Source organism: Asparagus officinalis, chromosome 9 (genome assembly GCF_001876935.1).
Source record: "Asparagus officinalis chromosome 9, Aspof.V1, whole genome shotgun sequence".
NCBI lineage: Eukaryota > Viridiplantae > Streptophyta > Magnoliopsida > Asparagales > Asparagaceae > Asparagus > Asparagus officinalis.
The window spans coordinates 63,840,094-63,861,990 of NC_033802.1; the positions used below are offsets into that span (position 1 = coordinate 63,840,094).

Sequence of the window (21,897 nt, forward strand, 5' to 3'; positions counted from 1 at the left end):
CTGGCCCCGGAATTTCATCCTGAATCCTAAGAAATAGAGTATCTGCTGACGCCTAACACGCAATCGCCGGGGCTTAGTCCTTTTACTGCAAAGAAAGACCACCAGACTGATTCTGGGGACTTTTATTTCCGAATCCTAATAGGCGATAGTCAGCGTCGTAATACACGCTTAACCGAGCTCAGCCTATTCCGCTAACAATGGTGAAGTCTACATATTTCGAAATCGTCAGCGGCGAGTCTAAGGAGCTTCATTCCGTTTAGCCACAACGTCACATGCGGAACGGATTTAGACAATCCGCCATGCTAGCCCGACTTAAACGGTACGTCGGGTATAAGGCTAATCAGAAAGGTCGCTGAAGGCTGTGAGGTTAGCTCAAAAATCCAAAGCCAACGCCTAACCACGCGTTGGTGCCGGCCGTAGTCCTGATTCCGCTAACAAATGGTAAAGCCTATGTATTTCAACATCATATCACAAAGTCTCAGGAGATTCACTCATCTTTAGCACAATGTTACATACGCGAACGCGATTTAGACAATTCTGCATGCTAGCCCGACTCAAACGCGTAGTCGCGTAAACTGCTTATCAAACCGTTGATGGCTGAGATTTGCCAAAAATTTATAAATGCTGAGTCATTGACGCATCAACTTTATGAGTTGCGTCTCGCTGACTTGTCGGCATCCAACAACTTCGGGGAGTATATCCCAATATAATCGCAGACGCAAAAACTGGTATATAGTTGATCCTGCCAGCCCCAAATTTGAGACCTCCACGCTCCAATTCCTTTAGGACGCTTAAACTGTGATAAGACTCCAGCAGACGTACGAGTATTAAACTGTGTCAAACGCCCTGCGACAATGCCGTCACAATTGGAAGCTCAAACGCGGACAACGTGTAGCAAAATGAAGCACTCATACGCCAACAATCGATGCGTCAGCTCCGTGTTTGAAACAACAAACACGAGCTAAAGATTCAGAAAATCAGAATTGACTCAAGTTCAAAAATTCCGACAATGGTCAGACAATAAATGCAGCATCGCGAACCCTTTGCCAAACCATTCGTAACAAAGCACCGATAGCCTGGAGGATGAAGGAATCGAAGAATAGAAGCCACTCCTTATATCCGTCATACGATTGAAGGTTGGGACATCGATATCAAAGTATTCCAGACGTCTTTTATAAAAGAATTAGGAATGAAGGCTGATAATACTTTGGAGGCGGCGTATCTGCTAGGCGTATAAAACTGGCCTCTTATAGGCTCCCTGTAAAACAGCTCGACATTGGCTGATTCGACCAAAACAACGAAACCATCGGACGATATATCAAGCATTGATCATTTAGATCACAACACGAAAGCATAGTTTGACACGTTGATGAAGCAGATTACGAGCCGACAAGGTTAACGAACCGCACCCAGAACAACAGATACGTCCAATTCGCGTGCCAATCAGCTAACGGCGTCAATGGAATTCAACTAGTCATCCAACCGTAGAGTCCACCACATCAAGCGAGATCGTGGAGCGGTATTCGAAATCAGAAAACCAAAGCGGATTACTGCAAATCAGGGATCCGGACGCTGCCAAATTAGAGTCTAGATCAAACAATTGAAGTTCGGATAAAACCGCCGAAACAAAAAACGCGTGTAGAAAAACAAACTAGAAGCGCTCGGCCAAAACAAGCCACCTTCTAGGTTGGTCTCTGGTGGCCGAGCCACCACTTGGTGCTCGGCCAATGAACCTAGCCACCAAGTGGTGGCTCGGGCAAGCCGAGCCACCCAGATTTGGGCCCAGATCTTTGAGCTCAGATCTGGTTTGGAGATGCCTATAAATAGAGAAGGAGGCTTTTTTTTTTTTGAGGGGTTGGATTTGATTTAACTTTGGAGGCGAAACTCTGCCCGGATCAAGAAGCTAAACCTCGGAGTTTTTGGAGCTTTGGAGCGACTCGGGCTTTCAGATCTAGTTCTTGGGATCATCCACGTCAAACAAGGCCAGGGAGTTCGAGAGAGATCAGAATCTTTGAGATCCACACGGTTTATCCTCCGGATCAAAACTTGCGTTGTTGATCCAGAGGAGTATCGATTTCGCTGGTCGATTTCGATTACTTAGTGCGTTATTATTCCTTAGTGAAAATAATCCCCTCGCCGCCTGTTATTTCCTTCGCTGACAATAACACCCATCTATAACGTGTAGATCCGACCGGATCAGATGCGTGGTTGGTCCACGGATTAACCCTGGCGCAGGCAAGAACCCACACAAGCAAGAGACCGCAAACAGGATCTTGCTTGATTTGTTCCGAAAGAAGGAAAGTTTATTAATCTTTTTCTTTGTTGATTATTTATTGCAAACCGATCTTATAAAAAGACCGAATCTTTTATAACGATAAACTGTTGCTTAGCGAACAGTTTATCGCGCTTCTATTAAAAGATTCGGTCTTTATTATAAGATCCGACGGTTGGCCAATAAAAATCAAACAATAGAAAATGAAGATTATAACTTTCCTTCTTTCGCGAACAAATCACAAGAATCCTGGTTTTTAGCGGTACTCTATGCTTGTGTGGGTTCTTTGCCTGCGCCGATGGGTTACATCCGCTGGACCACACGCGATCTTGACGGCTCGGATCTACACTGTATGATGGGTGTTTATTTCACGAAGGAATAACAGCCGAGGGGATTATTTCACTAAGCAAATAATAACCCTAAGTAATTCGAAATCTTACCTAATAGCGAAATCGATACTCTTTCTCGGATATCAAAAACCAAGTTTTTGACCGGCAGGATAACCGTGTGGATCTCAGATCTGATCCTCTCCGACCCTGCCTTGTTTGACGTGGATGATCACCAAGAACTAGATCTGAAAAGCCCTGAGTTCCTCCAAGCCTCCAAAACTCGAGGTTTAGACCTCTTTGATCCGGCATGAGTTTCAGAGTTTTCGGCCTCAAAGTTTAATCAAAAAGCCAACCCCTCAAAAATAAGCCCTCCTTCTCTATTTTTATTAGGCATCTCAAACCAGATCTGAGCTCAGATCTTGGGCCCAAATCTGGTGCCAATGTCGCTCGGCCTGCCGATGCCACCGACTTGCGTGGCCCTCGGTTTTTTGAGCCTAGCCACCAAGTGGTGGCTCTGCGCCACCTGATGCCACCTAGAGCGTGCTTGTTTTTGAGACGAGCCTTCCTTAGTGTGTTTGGTTTTTTACCCGTTTTTTGGTTTCGCGGTTTATCCGAACATTCATTGTTGATCTAGCACTCTAATTTGTGCAGTCCGGATCCTGATTTTGGCAGTAAATCCGCTTTTGGTTTTCTGATCTCGAATCCGGCTTCCCGATCTCTTTGAGTGTGGTGACTTTACTGTTGGTATGACTCGTTGATTCTATTGACGTTTAGCTTGATTGCCACGCTGAATTGGTCACGTATTCTGTTGTTTGGGTGCGGTTCGGTTAAACCTTTGTCGGCTCGATTAATTCTGCTCATCACGTGTCACTTGGCTTCGGTTGTTGTGATCTAATGATCATGCTTGGATATATCGTCCGATGGTTCGCTTAGTTTTTGTCGAATTCACCATTGTCAGAGGCTGTGTTAGGTACCTATAAGCAGTTTTATCGCTACAGATACCCCCCTCCAAAGTTATTTCATCCTCATTCTTTTTATAAAAGAGTCTGGAATACTTTGCGATATGATTGTCCCAACCTTCAATCGGTATGACTGCGGACTTAGGAGCTGCTTCTATTCTTGTATTCCTTCAATCCTCCAGGCTATTTCGGTGCTTTTTGTCGAATGTTTGCAAGGCGTCCGCATGCTGCATTTATTTGGTCTGACATTGTCGGATTTTGAAACTTGAAGTCATTCCTGATTTTCTGATCTTAGCTCGTGTTTTGCTTGCTTTCAACACGGATCAGCCTGACCATCGATTGTGGCGCTTGGAGTCTTCATTTGCTACACGTGTGTCCGGCCGCTTAGCTTCATTGTGACGCATTGTCCAGCCGTTTGACACAGTTTATACTCGTTACGTCGTTACTGGAGTCTATCACAGTTTAAGCTCCTAAGGAATTGGACAGCGTGGAGGTCTCAAATTTGGCGGTGCCAGATTCAACTATTTGTACAGTTGCTTTCGTCTGCATATATGGATATTATCCGAAGTTGTGGATGCCCAAGTCACGAGATCCAACTCATAAAAGTTGATCGTCAATGACTCACATTTATAGAATTTTTGGCAAATTCTCAGCCTATCAACGGGTTTGATAAGCCATTTACTACTACCGTTTGAGTCGGGCTAGCATGCCAGATTGTCTATAATCCGTCCGTATGTACATTGTGCTAAGAGAGTGAATTCTCTGAGACTTTGTGCATTATGCATGTTGAATACATAGGCTTTTACCATTTGTTACGGCGAATAGGGCTTTACCCTAGGCCAACGGTGTTAGGCGTTGGCTTTAGGATTTTGGGCCTTAACTCCAGCCTTTCAACGCGATTTGATTAGGCTTACCGGACTACGTTTAAGTTCGGGCTTAGCATGCGGCATTGTCTATCTAAATCCGTTCCGCATGTGATGTTGTGCTAACGGAATGAACTCCCTTAGACTCGCCGCTACGATTTCGAATATGTAGACTTCACCATTGTTACGGGAATAGGCTACTCGGTAACGTGTATTAGACGCTGACTTATCCCTACTTAGGATTCGGGATAAAAGTCCCCAGAATCAGGTTCTGGTGTCTTCTTTGCCAGTAAAAGACTAAACCGGCGACGCGTGTTAGGCGTCGGCATATCCTTTCTTAGGATTCAGGATGAAATTCCCCATGCGTGTAAGGCATGGATTTTGGTGTTATTAATAACAACCTGCCACAATGTTGAATATGTGGGCGGGTGTTCTTTTTAATGGTTAAGAACTAACCGGCAGCGCGGGTTAAGCGCAGACTTATCCCTGCTTAGGTTTCAGGATAGAATACACCAGAATCGAACTCTGGTGTCTTTTTCTACGGAGAAAGACTAAACCGACAGCACGTGTTAGGCGCAGACTTATCCCTGCTTAGGATTCGGGATAAACTCTTGGAAAAGGTTGGTATGGGAAAGGAAGAATTTTATATTCTATTTCCCTGTCTTCTTTTAGGGTGAAGGCGAACCCGAATACAAGGGAAAGGAAGAATTTTATATTCTATTTCCCTGTCTTCTTTTAGGGTGAAGGCGAACCCGAATACAAGGAATGAAGAATTTTATATTCTATTCCTTGATTCTGGAAAGGAAGAATTTTATATTCTATTTCCAGCGCAAAAGAAACTAGAAGTGGGATCTCCACTCCGAGAATAAGACAGATTCGGATAGTCCTAACTGTCGGAAGGTTGGATTACCGAATTAAAGGTGGATTCCTCGTTTATCGAGAGTGAATTGTGGTTTTGGCCCTAACTGTAGGAAGGTTTGACCAAGCGGGAGTTTGAGGTGATCCTAACTATAGGAAGATTTGATCACTCGATTTGAAAGTGGACCTCTCGTTCATTGGAGGAATCGAGAGAGGATTTTGGTTTTGGTCCTAACTGTAGGAAGGTTTGACCGAATGGAAGTTTTAAGACGATCCTAACTGTAGGAAGGTTTGATCGCTCAATTTATGGGCCTCTCGTTCATTGAAGGAATCGAGAGGGAATTTTGGTTGTGACCCTAACTTTTATAGGTTTGACCTGAAAGCAAAGGGAGTGGAATGCAAGTAGCAGTAGAAATAATGGTTTGTACTGGCCACTCGATGAAGGGTTTTGATGCTAAGTAATCAGGACTTAACACGTCAAGCTTTGGAAATTACCATGAATTGGCAGACAGAAAATTTAGTGGACCCACCGTCAATTGACTTGATCAGTGGGGGATTTTTGTGAGGAAAGATTAATCTGTCAAAAGGATCGAATCTCGTCTCCACAAGATAACTCATGAGAATTAGTGAATTTGATAACGATAATGGAAAACATTCCGACATTTAGAGTTTAAATGTGGATGTTTTACTTATCACTTTTATAGTGATTGGGTTATCCCTAAGAATATCACCCGTGGTATTCTTTCGGGAACTTCCCGATACATGAATAATCCACCCCCAGCTTCCCTTGTGGAACTGGGTCCGACATTGTACTCAGTTACATGACCGGGTTATCCTTAAGAAAATTCTCCAGGAACTTCCCATGAAAGAAATGAAACAGTTTAGACTCATATACATGTTGGAGTATCAGGGAGCAGTTTAACCTCTTATACCGGTTGGAGGATTGAGAAGCAGATTATCTCTACTTTCGATCTAATTTTCTGAGTTACAGGTTTATCTATACAACAATGACTGGAGGTATCTTTGAGGTTAATTTATATCCGCTGTGTTTTCTGTATTTATTTAGATTTCAATATCTAACAGCCTCTCCTATTAGTTTGATACCTCAGAAGCCATATTCATCACCACCATTGAATCTGAGGCTTGATTACGTATATATCAACACAAAAGTTTTTTTCTGCCATTGACGAAATTTGCAGGAGTTGAGTTCTGTTTCCATGAAAGGAGAGAAAATTGTAGGCTTTTCATCAGATGTGTTATATGTTGCCTCAAATACTCAAATCCATATTGCTTTGCGAGTTTCTTTTCGACTTGGTTTGTTTTGATCAAGAGTCCTACTTATATTAGACTTTGCACAACCAATCATATTAGATGTTTATTTCTACTTGGACTCTTGTTGGGTTTTAGGACATGTGGACTTCTATTCTTATTAGCACTCTTATTCCTTAGACAACAAGGAGCTGGGATTTTTAAGGCTATATAAGAACAGTCTTTCAAGCCAATAAGATTCATCAATCTTCATAGCACCAATCAAGCAGAGAGAGAGAGAGTTCTTTTATGAAACTTATTTGATATTCTTCTCTTTTGTTCTTCTAGTTGAGAGTTGTATTAGGTTTTTGGGGTGTGATTTAGGATTGAGAGATTAAGAGATCTACTTAATTTGTACTCCTCACAATTAATAAAGCTTTCTCCTCCTTCGCCCGAGGACGTAGGCTACAAGCCGAATCACGTATATCTTTGTGTTTGTGTGTTCTTGATATTTTCCGCACTCTCATGTGATTGATATTAGCTTATCCTGGGGAATTTGTCATAACAAGTTGGTATTAGAGGCCTCAGCTATCAATCAGATGAGAAGATGACGATACCTACTATGAAGTGGGATATCGAGAAGTTTGACGGTAATATCAGTTTCAGCATTTGACAAGTTAGGATGATCGCCATGTTGACACAGAGTGGATTGAAGAAGGCTTTGTTTGGGAAGTCGAAGAAATCGACAGACTATGACGAAGGAAGATTGAAACGAGTTGGATGATAGAGCTCTCATAGTGATCCAGTTATGTTTGACAAATAATGTTTTGCACGAAGTTCTCACGGAGAAGATAACCGCTGATTTGTAGTCTAAATTGGAGGATTTGTATTTGACGAAGTCGCTCACTAATCGCCTCCTCTTGAAACAGGGTTTGTATACACTTCGGATGTTGGAAGGAACACCCATCAAATTTTATATTGGTAAATTTAATTTTGTGATTACAGATTTGAGTAAAGATTGATGTTAAGATCGATGAAGAAGATCAAGCTGATGGCTTGTTTGCTCAAAGAAGATTGAAAGAAAGGGGCTTTGGAGGTAACAGGTATAAGTCGAAGCACATGAATCCGACCTGCAGATATTATAAGAAGAAAGGGCACGTCAAGACCGATTGTTATAGATTGAAGAATAAAAATAAACAAGAAAAGTATGAAGAAAAATCAAGGGAGGACTCCGCTGAAGTTGATATTGTTGAAGATGTAATTTTGTTAGATACAGATGATATAAACAGGAGTATGGATGATTAGATTTTGGATTCGGGTTGTTCCTATCATATGTATCCTAATCGGGACCGGTTCACCATTTATGAAGCTATTGATGGTGGAGTTGTTTTTATGGGGAACAACGCCTCATGCAAGACTGTTGGAAAAGGCATAATTCAGATTAAGATGCATGATGGAGTCATCAGGACTTTAACAAATGTTAGGCATGCTCCAGGTTTACAAAAGAATTTCATCTCTTTATGCACTCTTGATAGCATTGGGTGTAATTTTTTAGGTGAAGGTGGAGTTCTTAGGGTTACAAAAGGCTCTCTTGTGGTTATAAAAGGAAAAAAATCAACAACTTGTATGTTTTACAGGATTCTATCGTTACCGACTCGATTGCAGTTGCATCGTCGATGTCAGAAGTTGATACTATCAAATTATGACATATGAGACTTGGTCATATGAGTGAGCGCGGATTGACCAAAAGTAGAGTAAGAATGGTCTTTTATGTGGACATAGTATAGGAAAATTAGGATTCTGCGAGCATTGCATCTTTGGAAGCAGAAAAAAGGGTCAGCTTCAGTATGGCAGTGCATCAGACTAAATGTACTTTGGATTATATCCATTCAGATCTTTGAGGACCTTCTCAAGTTACCTTGAAGGGTGATAATTCCAGATATTTGTTAACCTTCATTGACGACTACTCTAGGAAGGTTTGGGTCTACTTTATGAGACATAAAGATGAGGTGTTTGTGACTTTCAAGCAGTGAAAATCTTTGATTGAGAAGCAGACTAGGAGGCTGATTAAGAGGCTTAGAACTGATAATAACATTGAGTTTTGTGGAGGAGAATTTAATGAGTTCTGCAAGAAAAAAAGGAATCGTTAGACATAGTACAGTCCCTCGCACGCCACAATAGAATGGAGTGGCAGAATGTATGAACAGAACCTTATTAGAGAAAGCTCGTTGTATGTTGTTCATGCAGGTTTAAGCAAGGAATACTGGGTGGAAGTAGTGAATACGGCTTGTTACTTAGTGAATCGGTCGCCATGTACTGCTATTAGTTGTAAAACTCCATCAGGAGGTTTGGTCCAATAAGCCTGCGGATTATTCTAATCTTAGAATATTTGGTTGCCCTACATATGTGCATATTAGTCAAGGGAAACTTGAGCCACGAGCGAAGAAGAGCATATTCCTAGGTTATGCATTAGGTGTTAAGGGATTTAGGTTGTGGTGTCCTGATTTGAAGTCTCCTAAGATTATTATTAGCCGTGATGTTACTTTTGATGAATTGGTCATCAGTTTCAGTTGTTGATAAGGCGCATACTACAGGACATAAGGTGGAGTTAGAAATTCATGATTCAGCTCTTCAACAGGATAAGACTACGGGAGTTCAGCAGCCAGATCCCGTTCAAGTAGATAAAGCACCTCAGCAGCTACAGAAAGAGTGGGAATACACTATTGCTAGAGATCGGTTTAGACGAGATATCCGACCACCGTGAAGATAAGAAGATACAGTAGCTTATGCATTGTCAGTTAACAATTTTGTACCTTTCAGCTATTCAGAAGCTACTTCAGGTGATGACTTCGCTCATATTTACGGTCGTCGTGAAGACAATTTAGTCGATTTGTTGAGGAGGCCTCTTTCAGTTAGCAAGTTCAAGTCGGGCTTGAACTAGATCGATACATGCCGCACTTAGATCCTATGCGGGGCTATTGGAGAAGGTGGAGTAAGTTAGCTTATTTTGGAGTGAGGAATCTTCTACGCATTTGAATTAAGTTGGAGATTTGTTATAGGTTGCCTCAAATACTCAAATCCATATTGCTTTGGGAGTTCCTTTTTGGCTTGGTTTGTTTTGATCAAGAGTCCTACTTACATCAGACTTTGCACAACCAATCATATTAGATGTTTATTTCTACTTGGAATCTTGTTGGGTTTTAGGACATGTGGACTTCTATTCTTATTAGAACTCTTATTCCTTAGACACCAAGGAGCTGGGATATTCAAGGCTATATAAGAACAGTCTTTCAAGCCAATAAGATTCATCAATCTTCATAGCACCAATCAAGCAGAAGAGAGTTCTTTTGTGAAACATATTTGATATTCTTCTCTTTTGTTCTTTTAGTTAAGAGTTGTATTAGGTTTTTAGGGTGTGATTTAGGATTGAGAGATTGAGAGATCTACTTTGTACTCCTCACAATTAGTACAACTTTTCTCCTCATTCGCCCATGGACGTAGGCTACAAGTCAAACCACGTATATCTTTGCTCGTGTGTTCTTGATATTTTTTGTACTCTCGTGTGATTGATATTAGCTTATCCTGAAAAATTTATCATAACAAATTAGTATTATAACCCTCAGCTCTAAGCCAATAATTGTCATAAATTTTTCATGTAACCATCCACTCATAAATTTCCACCACTAACTCTTAGTGATGCCACAATTGCTTCTCTATTAATTATGGCTCCATCTCTCCAACTTTCTTCATCTTTAACCTCTCTCAACTTTCTCTTATAAAAATTGTCATGTTTGTCTTTTTCGAATAAGAATAAGAAGGATGGAAAAGATTTCTTTTAGTTATGATTTAAGTTACCATGATTTTCTTGTATAATGCTAACGGAAACACTTTTTTTATTTGATGTTGTAGGTGCAAGCCCAAATGCCCCTTCTCACAACCAATTTTTGGTTTGTATTTCTTCTTGAATGAGCCCTTCTCACAACCAATTTTTGGTTTGTATTTCTTCTTGAATTTTCATTTCTTATTTCATGGTAATTTTGTTGTCGTGTCAAATGAAAAGCTAAAACCCTCCTCCCCCCCCCTCTCCCCCTCCCCTCTTGGAAATATTAATTATTTTATATTAATCCAGGATTCCAATTCTGTTGCTTTTTCTCAAATTTCATTCTTGATGTGGTTAGCTAACTACCCATGAATTAGGGTTGTTTAAACGGTCGGTCGGTTCGGTTTTTATTAAATATTGAACAACCGAAACGGACTACCCATTATTCAAAACCGGACCGAACTGTTGCAAGTTGGTTCGGTACGGATCGGTTTGGTTTGTTCGATTCTAATTTGTGAGAATGTATATTTTTTTATGATCTAATTTGTAGTCCCCATAATCTAATTTTAATCATAAAATCTAATTAAACCAATTATTTCTCACTAATCTACAATTTAGTATCATGCATCAAGAACTAAAAAGTTTAGATCTTTCCCCCTGAAACTGAAAGCATAGATTTAAAATTAGGGTTTTTAGTTTATACCTCCACTACGGGTGTGGGTGTCCCCAAAGTAGGAGATGGATCCTGAAGAGATGATTCAGCCTCGGCCATGAAGACCATGATGAGTGGCTGCTTAGCGACGAGTGAAGGAAATTCGATTCGACGGCTAAAGGAAATTCGAGTCAGCGACGAGGCGGTGAGTTAGAGGAGTCAACGGCGAGTTAGAGGAGTCAACGACGAGTCATAGGAGACGTTGGTGAGTGCTGCGTCTGCGGTGGTGTGCGCTGCGGTGCGATCTTGCGCTACGGCCCTCCGCTTGCGCCGGTGCGCTGCAGAGTGCAGAAAGAGAGAGAGTGTGAGTGAGAGAGTGCGGAGTGCGGAACTACGGACAGAGAGAGGAAGTGCGGCTGCGGGCTTGGATTTAGGGTTTAGGTATTGAGATTTGAGGGATTTTAGTGAACAGGTCGGGTATGGTTCCTAATGGGTATGAGTTAGAAAGTATAGTGTTATTAGTGATGCGGTTTGTTTGGGCGGTTCAAGTTGAAAAGTTTTCACCCGATCCGAACCGACCTACAAACAAAACCGATCCACAAACAAAACCAATCCGAACTGCTAATTTTCGGTTGGTTCTGTCGGGTTTTTCGGTCTGGACCGGACCATGCACAACCCTACCATGATTGCTGCCCTTTTTGTTGTCTTCAGGATCTTCCTATATGTGCTTATAGTTTACATTTTTTAAAAGGGTGTTACTGATTCTTAGCTGTTGAGATTGAAATTGTCCTGAACAAAATCAGGATAGATAGCAGCGCTGGAGGAGTTAAAGGCACGAAAATATCTCATTTAAGAATCAGAATCCCTCTTTCTTCGAGATCTAGTATGTCATCCAACACGTCTCAGCACTTAAAAAGGAGCAAGCTCAAATAACGACTCAATGAATCATGTGCGTATGATAATGCACATAGCCACAGAACTCAAAGCAAGTAACTTTTTGAAAGTTGCCACTTTTCATGATTAAGCCAGGGTGTATATTCCTGAAAAATGATGAGAGGGATGTTGCGAGTTGAGAGGTTCAAGATTGAGATGTGGAAAAAGGGGATTCTTAAGACAATTTACCATGTTAGTCGGGACAGGGGGCAGGCGTTAAAAATTAAAGTCCAGTGTGGACCCGTGGTGAAGACATTTTCCGTTTAGTTGTTAGAGCTTTGCTACAGGGACCCAAAATATGGGACCAATAAAGGGGACAAGTGAGGTGTCCCTCTTCTATTGGATAATGAGTTGACCATCATTAATGATAAATAATAAACCTAATTACCCATTAGAGAGCAGGGGGGGAGACGATGATAATTTTGAAATGAACGTGAGTAAAAACCAGTAAAAATTGGATTTCAAACCGACAGTTATGAGGGGTAAGATCAAGAAGTACAACTGAACCTCCCACACACCTTCAGAAGCTCAACCCCGTGTCCCTGAACTTATCCTCTGTGATCTTGTCGACACGCCGAGCCGCCTCCGCCGTGAGATGGTTCACAGAATCGCCAACGGCTCCGCGCCTGAACAGGTGGCTGTTTTCAAGGCCCGGTGCCCATGCAGCTCCCTTCTTCTTGACCTCTAGACTTCGCAGGTTCTCGAACTTACACAGCGCGACGATGCCCTCTGCTGCTCCATCCTTTTCTTCCTCCCCAGTGAACGGGCGCCCTACGAAGTCTGCTATCCTCTTCAGCTCAGCTGCAGGGTCTTTCATGACGTCCTCGTACCTCAAGAACAGCACCTGCCCGGGCCTTTCCAAGCTTGCGTTCCAGTATCCGAGCACGTGATCCCAGAAGGGACCGGCAACGGATGCACCGCTGCAGAAGAGGTCGAGAGCGCGGTCGAGGGGGAGAGCCTCTGCTCCAATGTTCGAACGCCCCGCGTTGGCGAAGTGCCACAAGGAGATGAAGGCGTCCTTCGGTTCGCGACACAAATACACGAGTTTACATCCGGACTGGGCGACGGAGTGCGGGAGCAGATGGATCGGGATGTGGGTCGAGAAGAGCCTGGGCGAAGGGAGCAAGTCCAGATCGGGAACCTGACCGTTCGCGTAAACATGGTTTTCTAAGAAAGGAACGCATTCATGGACGGCGACGGTTGTTAGGTACTTCTCGGGCTCATAATGTGGAGAGTCGCGGTGAACCACGGCGAAGAGGATTGATTTGAGCCAGGTAGTACCTTAGTTTTAGAAACGTTAGACATGGCTAAATCAGCAACAAGGGATGCAAACGTCGTCGTCGATGTGTACCTGATTTAGGAGCGGTAGCGAGGATTACATCGGAGGGTTTCGCCCGAAACAGCTTTTGAGCTGCCATCGCGCCGAGCAACATGGGCATGGGAGCAAACCAGCCGTTGTATTCGTGAAGTTTGAGAATGGCACAGCCGTCAACAGACGGGAGGCTCAAAACTTTTTCCCTGTAATGTTGGCACAGCGCCCGGTCGCTTTCTTCTTCTTCTCGGGTCTTGGGAGAGGCGAAGCATTTGGACAGGGGTGGAGATGATGCCATGGGGATTAATCAGGGGACCGGTGGTGGGTTTTGAGGTTGTGAAGAAAAAGGATTGTTGAAATCTTGACGATGAGGTTTTTAGTTATAAATCTTTAATAACTTGTCAGAGTGGTCACCAATGGCTCCACCAATGGCCACGACGTGACCCATCAACATTTAGAGCATAGCATCCCACAGATGGAACAATATCAAAATACTGAAGATTTGGAGACTATTTTAAAAGATCAACCAATGAGAAGTTAGGATCAAAGGTTTTAAAAAGATCAACCACCAATTTAGTATACCGACATATTTTCAGTAACAGGACAAATTCTACATAAGCATTTCAATTTGCTATTTAAAAAAAAAGATGGCATTTTAGTTCAAATAGAGCGAACAAGTCGGTCAAATGAGCACTGGACACTAATCAAATGTGCATGTTTTTGAAACAGTCCACATCTCTGCAAATTATTACGAAGTCATTCGAAAGAAAGAAAAACTAATCTTTTGCTGAACGCAAATGAGAAATTATGAAAGCATCCCTGTCCACAGAACAACTTCATTGTACCTGAATCGGAAAAAAAAAGGAATTTTTTTTATAAATAATTTAGCTATTTATATAATGTACCTATAAAAGAGAAATGACAGCTTAAAATGTTATGTAGACTAGAGATTCCAACCTCTCAAGAATCAGATGTCTTGACGATGAAGTTCTGGCGGCTGATGGGATTCATGACGACTGGAGGTCCAGCAGTGCGAGGCCATGCCTGAAACTTATTATTGTATCACAAGCATATGCAATCACGAAAGATCCTGCAACAGCTGCGGCGATCGTCACTGTTGATACTTTTGCTGACATATTAAGCCTGCAGCAATATGGGAATCGAGTGAGAAAAGATGAGTGCAAAGTCGATTGCTAAACAATGCCAGGATAATAAAGAAAATCGAAGGTAGTAATACTAAAGTAAAAAAAAAAGAGCAATACAACCACTGTTATGTTTGGACATTTGGATTCAAATCAAAGTCCAACAAGGATCACCATCAAGATTCATAACAAATAATAACCAAGGTTCGATTCCGAGTTGGGTAATCAAAAGAAGAAAAAAAAAACAAAAACCAAGCTTATAGAACACTATTTCCTAAAACTGGCTGCATGTTTTTCAGATTTCCACCAATAAAAGTTACACACAATACAGGACATGTCTCACCCATAACTTGTTCAGAGGTTCTCTCTTCTTTTTAAACGTTTGTCAATTTTCTCTTAGCTCCCAAGATAAACTGACAGTAACTTGTACATGTTACTTGCAGCAATCGTTCGCTATCAACAAGTCTCATGGGGTAAAAATACATGAGGTCAAGTTCACACCACGGTAACATGCACTGCAAATTAAGACTAAAAGGGATAGCATGTAATTTCCCAGTAAGAAAGAATGGCTCATCTCGCAGAATAGAGAGAAGATGCACGCTACATGCACAGACTAGAATTTCAATTATAAGCACATACTTCTTCAGGAATATACTTTTACGTACTACATTTGAATTCTTATGACCCATTAACATCTTTAAATTTTCATAATAAAACCTTATAGACCTAAAGGAATTTCAAGCACAATGCATATACATAAATTGGTATCGAATTTGACACGGGATGAATATTAAATTCACAATAAAATATGTTCCAAAATGCAGCAGATAAGGAGTCATTGAGACTAAGCTCAAGCTATTTCATCATTTTTAGTGAATCATGTCCAAAAAGTACTGTATCTAATCCATATCTGATCCATGTCACAATTAAGGGATACTATTGTCAATCTTGGCATTGTTATAAATTATAGATCCTAGTTAATAGACTAATGCATGACCATCAATGTCAAAAATATTTCTTAGTTTCTTCTCATCAGCATCATCATAATCATCTAAACCTTGTTTTCAAAGTGAGTCTGCTACTGAACACAAATCAAGTTCCAGAAAAAAATTCAACAAAGGATCGAACAAATTTTTACAAATTAATAACTGTGAACGAGACATTCACTTTCCATGAATTGGTGACAAAATTCCAAGATAACTATGAGCAACGATGGACCATGCAATAAGATATTTACATCAAATTGAGATGCAAGTATAACAATCTTTTGGTCATGCATTGTAAGCACAATGAAGGATTCAAGGTTAAACGAGTTTTCTCAAATTGGTTCCCTCTATGAACCAAGTAATCTCATAATAACTTGATGCTATTGACTTCTCTCTTTTTCCAACACAATCTTTTCCAAATTTAACTACCTTTTTTATTTCCTCCCTTCACAACAATTCACTGCTGTTGAGTACACAAAATTTGCAACTGCACCTATATTTGTGATTTTCAAAAACAGTTGCAACCACGATCATAGATGCATGTTTTGATGCAAGTACAACTTTTTTGCAATTACAGTTAAAGAGAGAGGTTCCTTTTCGCCAAAAAAAATGACTTGAAAACGTATTGATTTCAAGTAAATTTTGTGAGGAGGAGCTTCGTTCCATAACTGTATTTACAAAAAGACTGCGGTTCCACAAATGCAATTTCCTCTTACAAATTGCAGCTCTTTCTCAATTGCAACTTCTGCGAACCGAAAATTGCTTCATATGTCAAAGTTCTGCTTGATCTCATTAAACCCAACAAGCATTCATCCTCCTTTACAAGAATACCAATAGCACGTTGCATCCTGCAGCAGTCTTAACCATCGTAAATCTAGATCTGTAGTCCTCAGATCAAAATTTTACCACACCTAGACAGCTTCTTATCTCAAAGCAACAACTAACAAAATCCATAAAATACATTCAAGGGGATCTCAAATGTGGCTAGCTTCAATTTCTTAACATACCCCATTTCATGAATACTCTACTTTTTAATGCCAATATTACATTCAGCTACCAAAATATAAAACAATAATAATATCTCCGAAAATAGACATCGAAGGACTTCCTCATGGTATCAATCAAATCCCAAAATGCCCAACTACTATTGAGAACCCTAAAAAAAACTACGTATTCAGGCCACGGTATCAAATTCTAGATCCGTCATACCAAATCTCAAAAATACCCACGAAAATAAATTTGTGAAGCAGAAGAAATAAAACACCGTTGAAACCCTAGAAAAATCCAAATTTTAGGTCAAGATCAAACTAAACGAACCCAATAATTTTCAAATTAGAAAGAAGTACTTAAGAGAGATAGGAATTTACGGTTGATTAGAAAACGAGAATCGAAGATTGCCGGCGAGCGATCGAGCAAGAATCGAGGGTTGAGCGAATAGGGGAAATTTGGGGGCTCGGCCGAGGCTTTGAATGGCTACGATATTCTGAAATGACGATTGTGTCCTTTTCTTCCATTGACATGTAGGGCCCTGATTGAACCTGGGTTTCCCATCAGAGGTATATTCCACCTATTTGATAAATGATATTTAAAATAATAATATTCAAAGAAAATCTATAAAGGAATTTCTAAAATAAAAGAGGGGCCAAAATATCAATTTGACCTATAAAGTGACACACTTTGACCAATAAGGCTTAAAAGGTAACGTTGATGAAAATAAAAGAGGGGCCAAAATATCAATTTGACCTATAAAGTGACACACTCTGACCAATAAGGCTTAAAAGGTAACGTTGATGACAATAACACCTATAAATTGACACAGTTAATCACTTAAACATACTCTAGTCATCGAATTTTTGATTCGTGGAAGAAAATTATGAAACTTTGCATATATACCTTTCATATCTCTCACACTTGCAAATTTATTCTCGAAATTAAATTATTTGCATAAAAACCTAACTCTCTCTTTCTTTTCAACCTCTGTCTCCTCACTCCCCTCACTTTCTTCCTCCACTTCCTCCACTCTCTTCTCCACTTTTAAGTTGGTGTTTGAGGGTAGAGATGAGAGGAAGGAAAGGAGAGGAGGGAAGGAAAGGAGAAGACCAAGATAAGAGAATAGAGAGAGGTGAGGGGAGGAACATGGGTGGAGGAGAAAGAGGAGGAGGTGAGGGTGAGGATTTTGGGAAGGAGGAAAGAGGAGAGGGAGTAAGATAGGAGAGAAGAAGATGATGAAGCATATGGTGGAGAGAGGAAGGGAGGGAGGTGGAGAGAGGGAGGGAGGAGCGAGGGAGGGAGAGTTTTGGGAAGGTGAAAATAGGGGAATGAAGTATTTTGGGAAGGAGGAATGTGGAGAGAATAAAATAGAAGGGAGAAGAGGAGGATGAAGGAGATGATGGTGGGAGAGAGAGAGAGAGAGAGAGAGAGAGAGAGATGGGGAAGGGTGAGGGAGAGAGGGAGGGAGGGGGAAGAGGGAGATTGTGTGTTTTGAGAAGGAGACAATGAGGAGGAAATAGTTTTTGAGGAGGAGGTAAGATGGAGGAGGGAGGGAGGGGGAAGAGAGAAAAATGAATTTTTTTATTTAAATTTTAGAGGACAAATAGGTGTGAGAGATATGAAGGGTATATATGCAAAAATTTTATACTTTTTGAGGTCAAACCAAAATTTTGGTGATCGAAGTAGGTTTAAGTGGTTAATTATTGTTAATTTTATATATTTCATTGTCACCGGCATTACTTTTTAGACCTTATTGGTCAAAACGTGTCACTTTATAAGCTAAATTGGTATTTTAGCCATAAAAGAGGAGAATGAGTTAAGAAAAGGGAGAAAATAATAATATTTAAAGAACTTTTATTAATTAATTTTTAAAATAAAGAAGAGAAGGAATTAAGAAAAGGGAGAATTTTTCAAAATTACCAATTTAATATGGGAAAATTGCTTCAAGGCCCCAAAAGTAAAAAAATCATTGTGCAACAGCCCCCTGTACTTTTACTTTTTTGTATAAACCCAAAATACACTGTAAAAGTGTCTTTCAGCCCCTCCAACTCGGCAGAATGAGCTGTAAATCTTAGAAACCCGACTCTACCCTTCCCGCCCACTCCGCTACAGCCTCCGTGCGTTGGTAACGGTGCCCGCCCACTCCGCCACTATCGAGGCTCGCTCTCTCTCTCTCTCCTCTCTCCCTCCCGCACTCTGTCTCTTGCCCTCTCTCCGGCGAAATACCCAAATTTGCACTCTAGGGTTAGGTCGGAACCGGATCGAAGATAGCAAAAAAATCGGCGAACGAATGCGAAGTTGTTCACCGTCCTCCTCCGCCGCTGCAACGTGAGGAACATGCACCGACAAACGACGAGCGAGAAGACTCACCCTCGACCGAGGTTAAAGCATGCCCCTCGTCGGTGTCGACTGATGAAGATCCCCCCTTGCCTTCCAAGAAGTATGAAGACCCCACTTTGCCATCTTAGACCGACTGTGGTACCGATTCTCTCACATCCTCTCCCGCCTCCAAGTCTTCGTCCACTCATGCGTCATTATTAGGGAATGGCAGCACCGATGAAGCCACCCAGATGTTGTTGAGTTTCCAAAGGGGGGTAAGGAGAAAAAGAAAAATTACAAGTTCACAACAGGCACCAAAGAAATCCATAAAGAAGTAAGTTGATGTTATATTTTCCAATTTAGATAGATGTTACAGATTAATGTTGATGCATTATGAACTATATGCCTGGATCTATGTAATGTAACATATTAATGTTAGGGCTGAATAAATGGCTGTTACGTTTTGTTATAAGCTACTAATGTTTCTTATAAATTGTTAACTCTGGACATTGGTTGAAGGTATTGGTAGTTGATACCTGACTTTACAGAACATGTGTTAAGTTTTATTGGTGGATAACAACTCTGGCTATTGTTTGTTAAGGTGTATAGCGTAACTATTACATTTCATCGTTGCATGTTAACTATTGGCTGTTGGATGTTAAGTTAAGTGGGGTTGATGTTAAATGTTAAATTTTAATACAGGAAAAAGTCAGGTGCTGCTAAAATTAGACCTACAGCTAGTTTTGCCGCATATTGTAATTTTATGAAAGTCCTCGAACCGAGAATGCGGTAGTGTCATTGGGATGCATACCAAGGGTGTACATTCTAGCATTATGTAAAGTTTGGCCCCCCAGCAATAGATTGACCCACGCTAGAACTTGTATTGAGTCACTATAAGGGTAATGAAGTGGCATTTTCTCTGCCCGATGCCGAAAGTGGGAGAGAAAATGTTGTTAATTTTGATATAGATTGGGTGCATGAACACACAGGTTTCCCAATTAATGGGAAAATAATTTACAATAATAGAGATCATTTCCCTAGGAAACATGTTGGTTCCTTTCATGCTTCTGAGACAGTTGTAACTGTCTCGGAAACGTGTTGGCTTCCTTCATGTTTCTGAGACAGTTGTAGCTGTCTCGGAAACGTGTTGGCTTCCTTAATGCCTTTAACACTTGTTTTACATTATAAAACTTGTGTAATGTGCTTCTCGTACATTCTTTAGTTGATCTTTAGCTTTGGATGATACTCTGCAATTTAGATGACGACGTTTATCGCCTTCTCTCTATCTTGAGCTATATACGATAATCCATAGGCAATTTTTTGACGCCTACAATGTCGATAACCCGAAATGCGTTACATATCGTCTCCCGGCTGAGTCGACTACTTAACCACTCCATTCGGTCGACTAATCGGCCGACATCTTTCGAGAGCGACTCAAAAGGCGATACTTCTCGACCACCAGATGAGTAGAAAGGCGACGAAAAGCCACGAGCCTCGAGCCTCTTCTGTGGATTGATGACCAATCGCCTTGCCATAAATGCCAGTAAATGTATTATAGGCGTCATCATTCCTCTGCCCCCAATAATATTTATGACACATCAGACCACGTCGGCACTGCACACCCCCAATCACTTCACATTAAACACCGAAATGACCTCTTTTCCACTGGTCAGCAAACACCTGTAAAGTTGAAGCTGGCTTGGCCGCTAACCCATGTCCGGCTAAAGTTACCATCCTACCCTCCTTCCTCAACTATAAAAGGAGATACTATTTTTCATTACATAGTAAGCTTTTTCTCATTACTCTCTGAACTTAAGAACTATTGCAGTTTCTTTTACTTTTCCACACAAGAAACCCACTGACTTGATCATCGGAGGAACAACCGGGGAATCACACCCTGCCATTTTACAATTTGTTACTTGTGCAGGGAAGAACAACTTGCTCAAGGACTAGACATTCGGAGAGTTTGAGGACCTCCGTTAATTTAATCAAGTCCTTTTATTTTGACTGTGTGATTGCATACATCAACAACTTTCTTTTCATTTCTTCTCTTTCCTATTGCTTATTTATCCTTTTTTTTTTTTTTTTTGATCTAGTAATCTGCCAAACACAATGTAGGATTAAACCCTTAGGGCCCTCATAATCGCAGAAAGAATCTAGAAATAAGATTGAGCTGCTGCGATAGTGAGAAATTGACAAAAACAAGCCCCAAGTGAGACTTAGGGTATTGTTAACTTCTTTCAAACCTAATAAAACTAGTAGAAAGATTTTTTCTGACATTAAACCCTAGAATCTTTACTATGTTGAAATTAGCCCTTGAAACATTGAAATTGCTATAAGGCTCCTTGATTCTTTTAAATTTTGCCTTCAAATTTGTTTCTCAAATTGCTAAATTTGCCATTAGATATCTTTGAATTATTATGTATTGCTTCAAATTAATTCCTCTCTAATGAAGAATGAAACCAGATCGGCACACTCGATTTTGAGGTCCATCATTTCTCCAAGAAAAATTAAACTGATATCTTTAATCGAGAAAAGCAATAGAAAGATATAAGATTTGAGGGACCTAACCAAAATTTATAGATTTGAGTGATTAATTTTAGAAATTTGAAATTAAAGGATTAATAAAAATTCCTATAAAATTTAAGACTCTTCAGACAAGGTATAATTATTTTGAAGTATAAATCCGATTGTAATATTTAGTTGTGCCACTACTTTATAACTCAAAAAAAAAAATTTCTCTCAATAAATTTACTCATTTATACTTGAAGTTACTGTTAATGCTACAGTAAATTACAGCAGCATGAACAGTGAATCAAATTTGCTCCTCTGCATTTGAAGCTACTATTCATGCTACAGTGATTTACTATATCATAACCAGTAAATCAAATCTACTACTCCATACTTAAAGTTACTATTCATATTGTAATATTATATCATAAATAGTAAAGAAAATCAAATGCATTAAAATTTGGATCATCTTTAAAGTATAGAGGAGTAAATTTGATTTCTAATCAAATGTATTAAAACTCGGATACTTTTTTTTTAAGTATATAAAAGAATAGATATGATTTCTAATTTTAAATATACAATAATTAAACTAAATGTATTAAAACTTAGGGCAAGATAAGCTCTAATTTACAGTGCTAAAAAAACAGTGGGTCTTGCATTACACGTGTGCACACAAGTAATTATTATTAAGAAAAAAAAACGA

At 40.3% G+C, this 21,897-nt stretch overlaps 1 protein-coding gene across 1 annotated transcript; it reads right to left on the reverse strand.

Moving 5' to 3' along the window:
* LOC109824833 (cytosolic sulfotransferase 15-like) lies at positions 12,344-13,672 on the reverse strand. The gene is made up of 2 exons (XM_020391481.1): positions 13,286-13,672; positions 12,344-13,215 (listed from the first exon to the last, which is right to left on the reverse strand). The coding sequence occupies exons 1-2, from the start codon at positions 13,542-13,544 to the stop codon at positions 12,455-12,457; spliced, it is 1,020 nt and encodes a 339-aa protein (XP_020247070.1). The 5' UTR covers positions 13,545-13,672; the 3' UTR covers positions 12,344-12,454.

Bases quoted from the DNA above. Each gene is read 5' to 3' on its own strand.
- LOC109824833 (XM_020391481.1), bottom strand. From the start codon at position 13,544: ATGGCATCATCTCCACCCCTGTCCAAATGCTTCGCCTCTCCCAAGACC. The intron at 13,216-13,285 runs GTACACATCGAC...TCTAAAACTAAG, and splicing joins CGCTACCGCTCCTAAATCAG to GTACTACCTGGCTCAAATCA.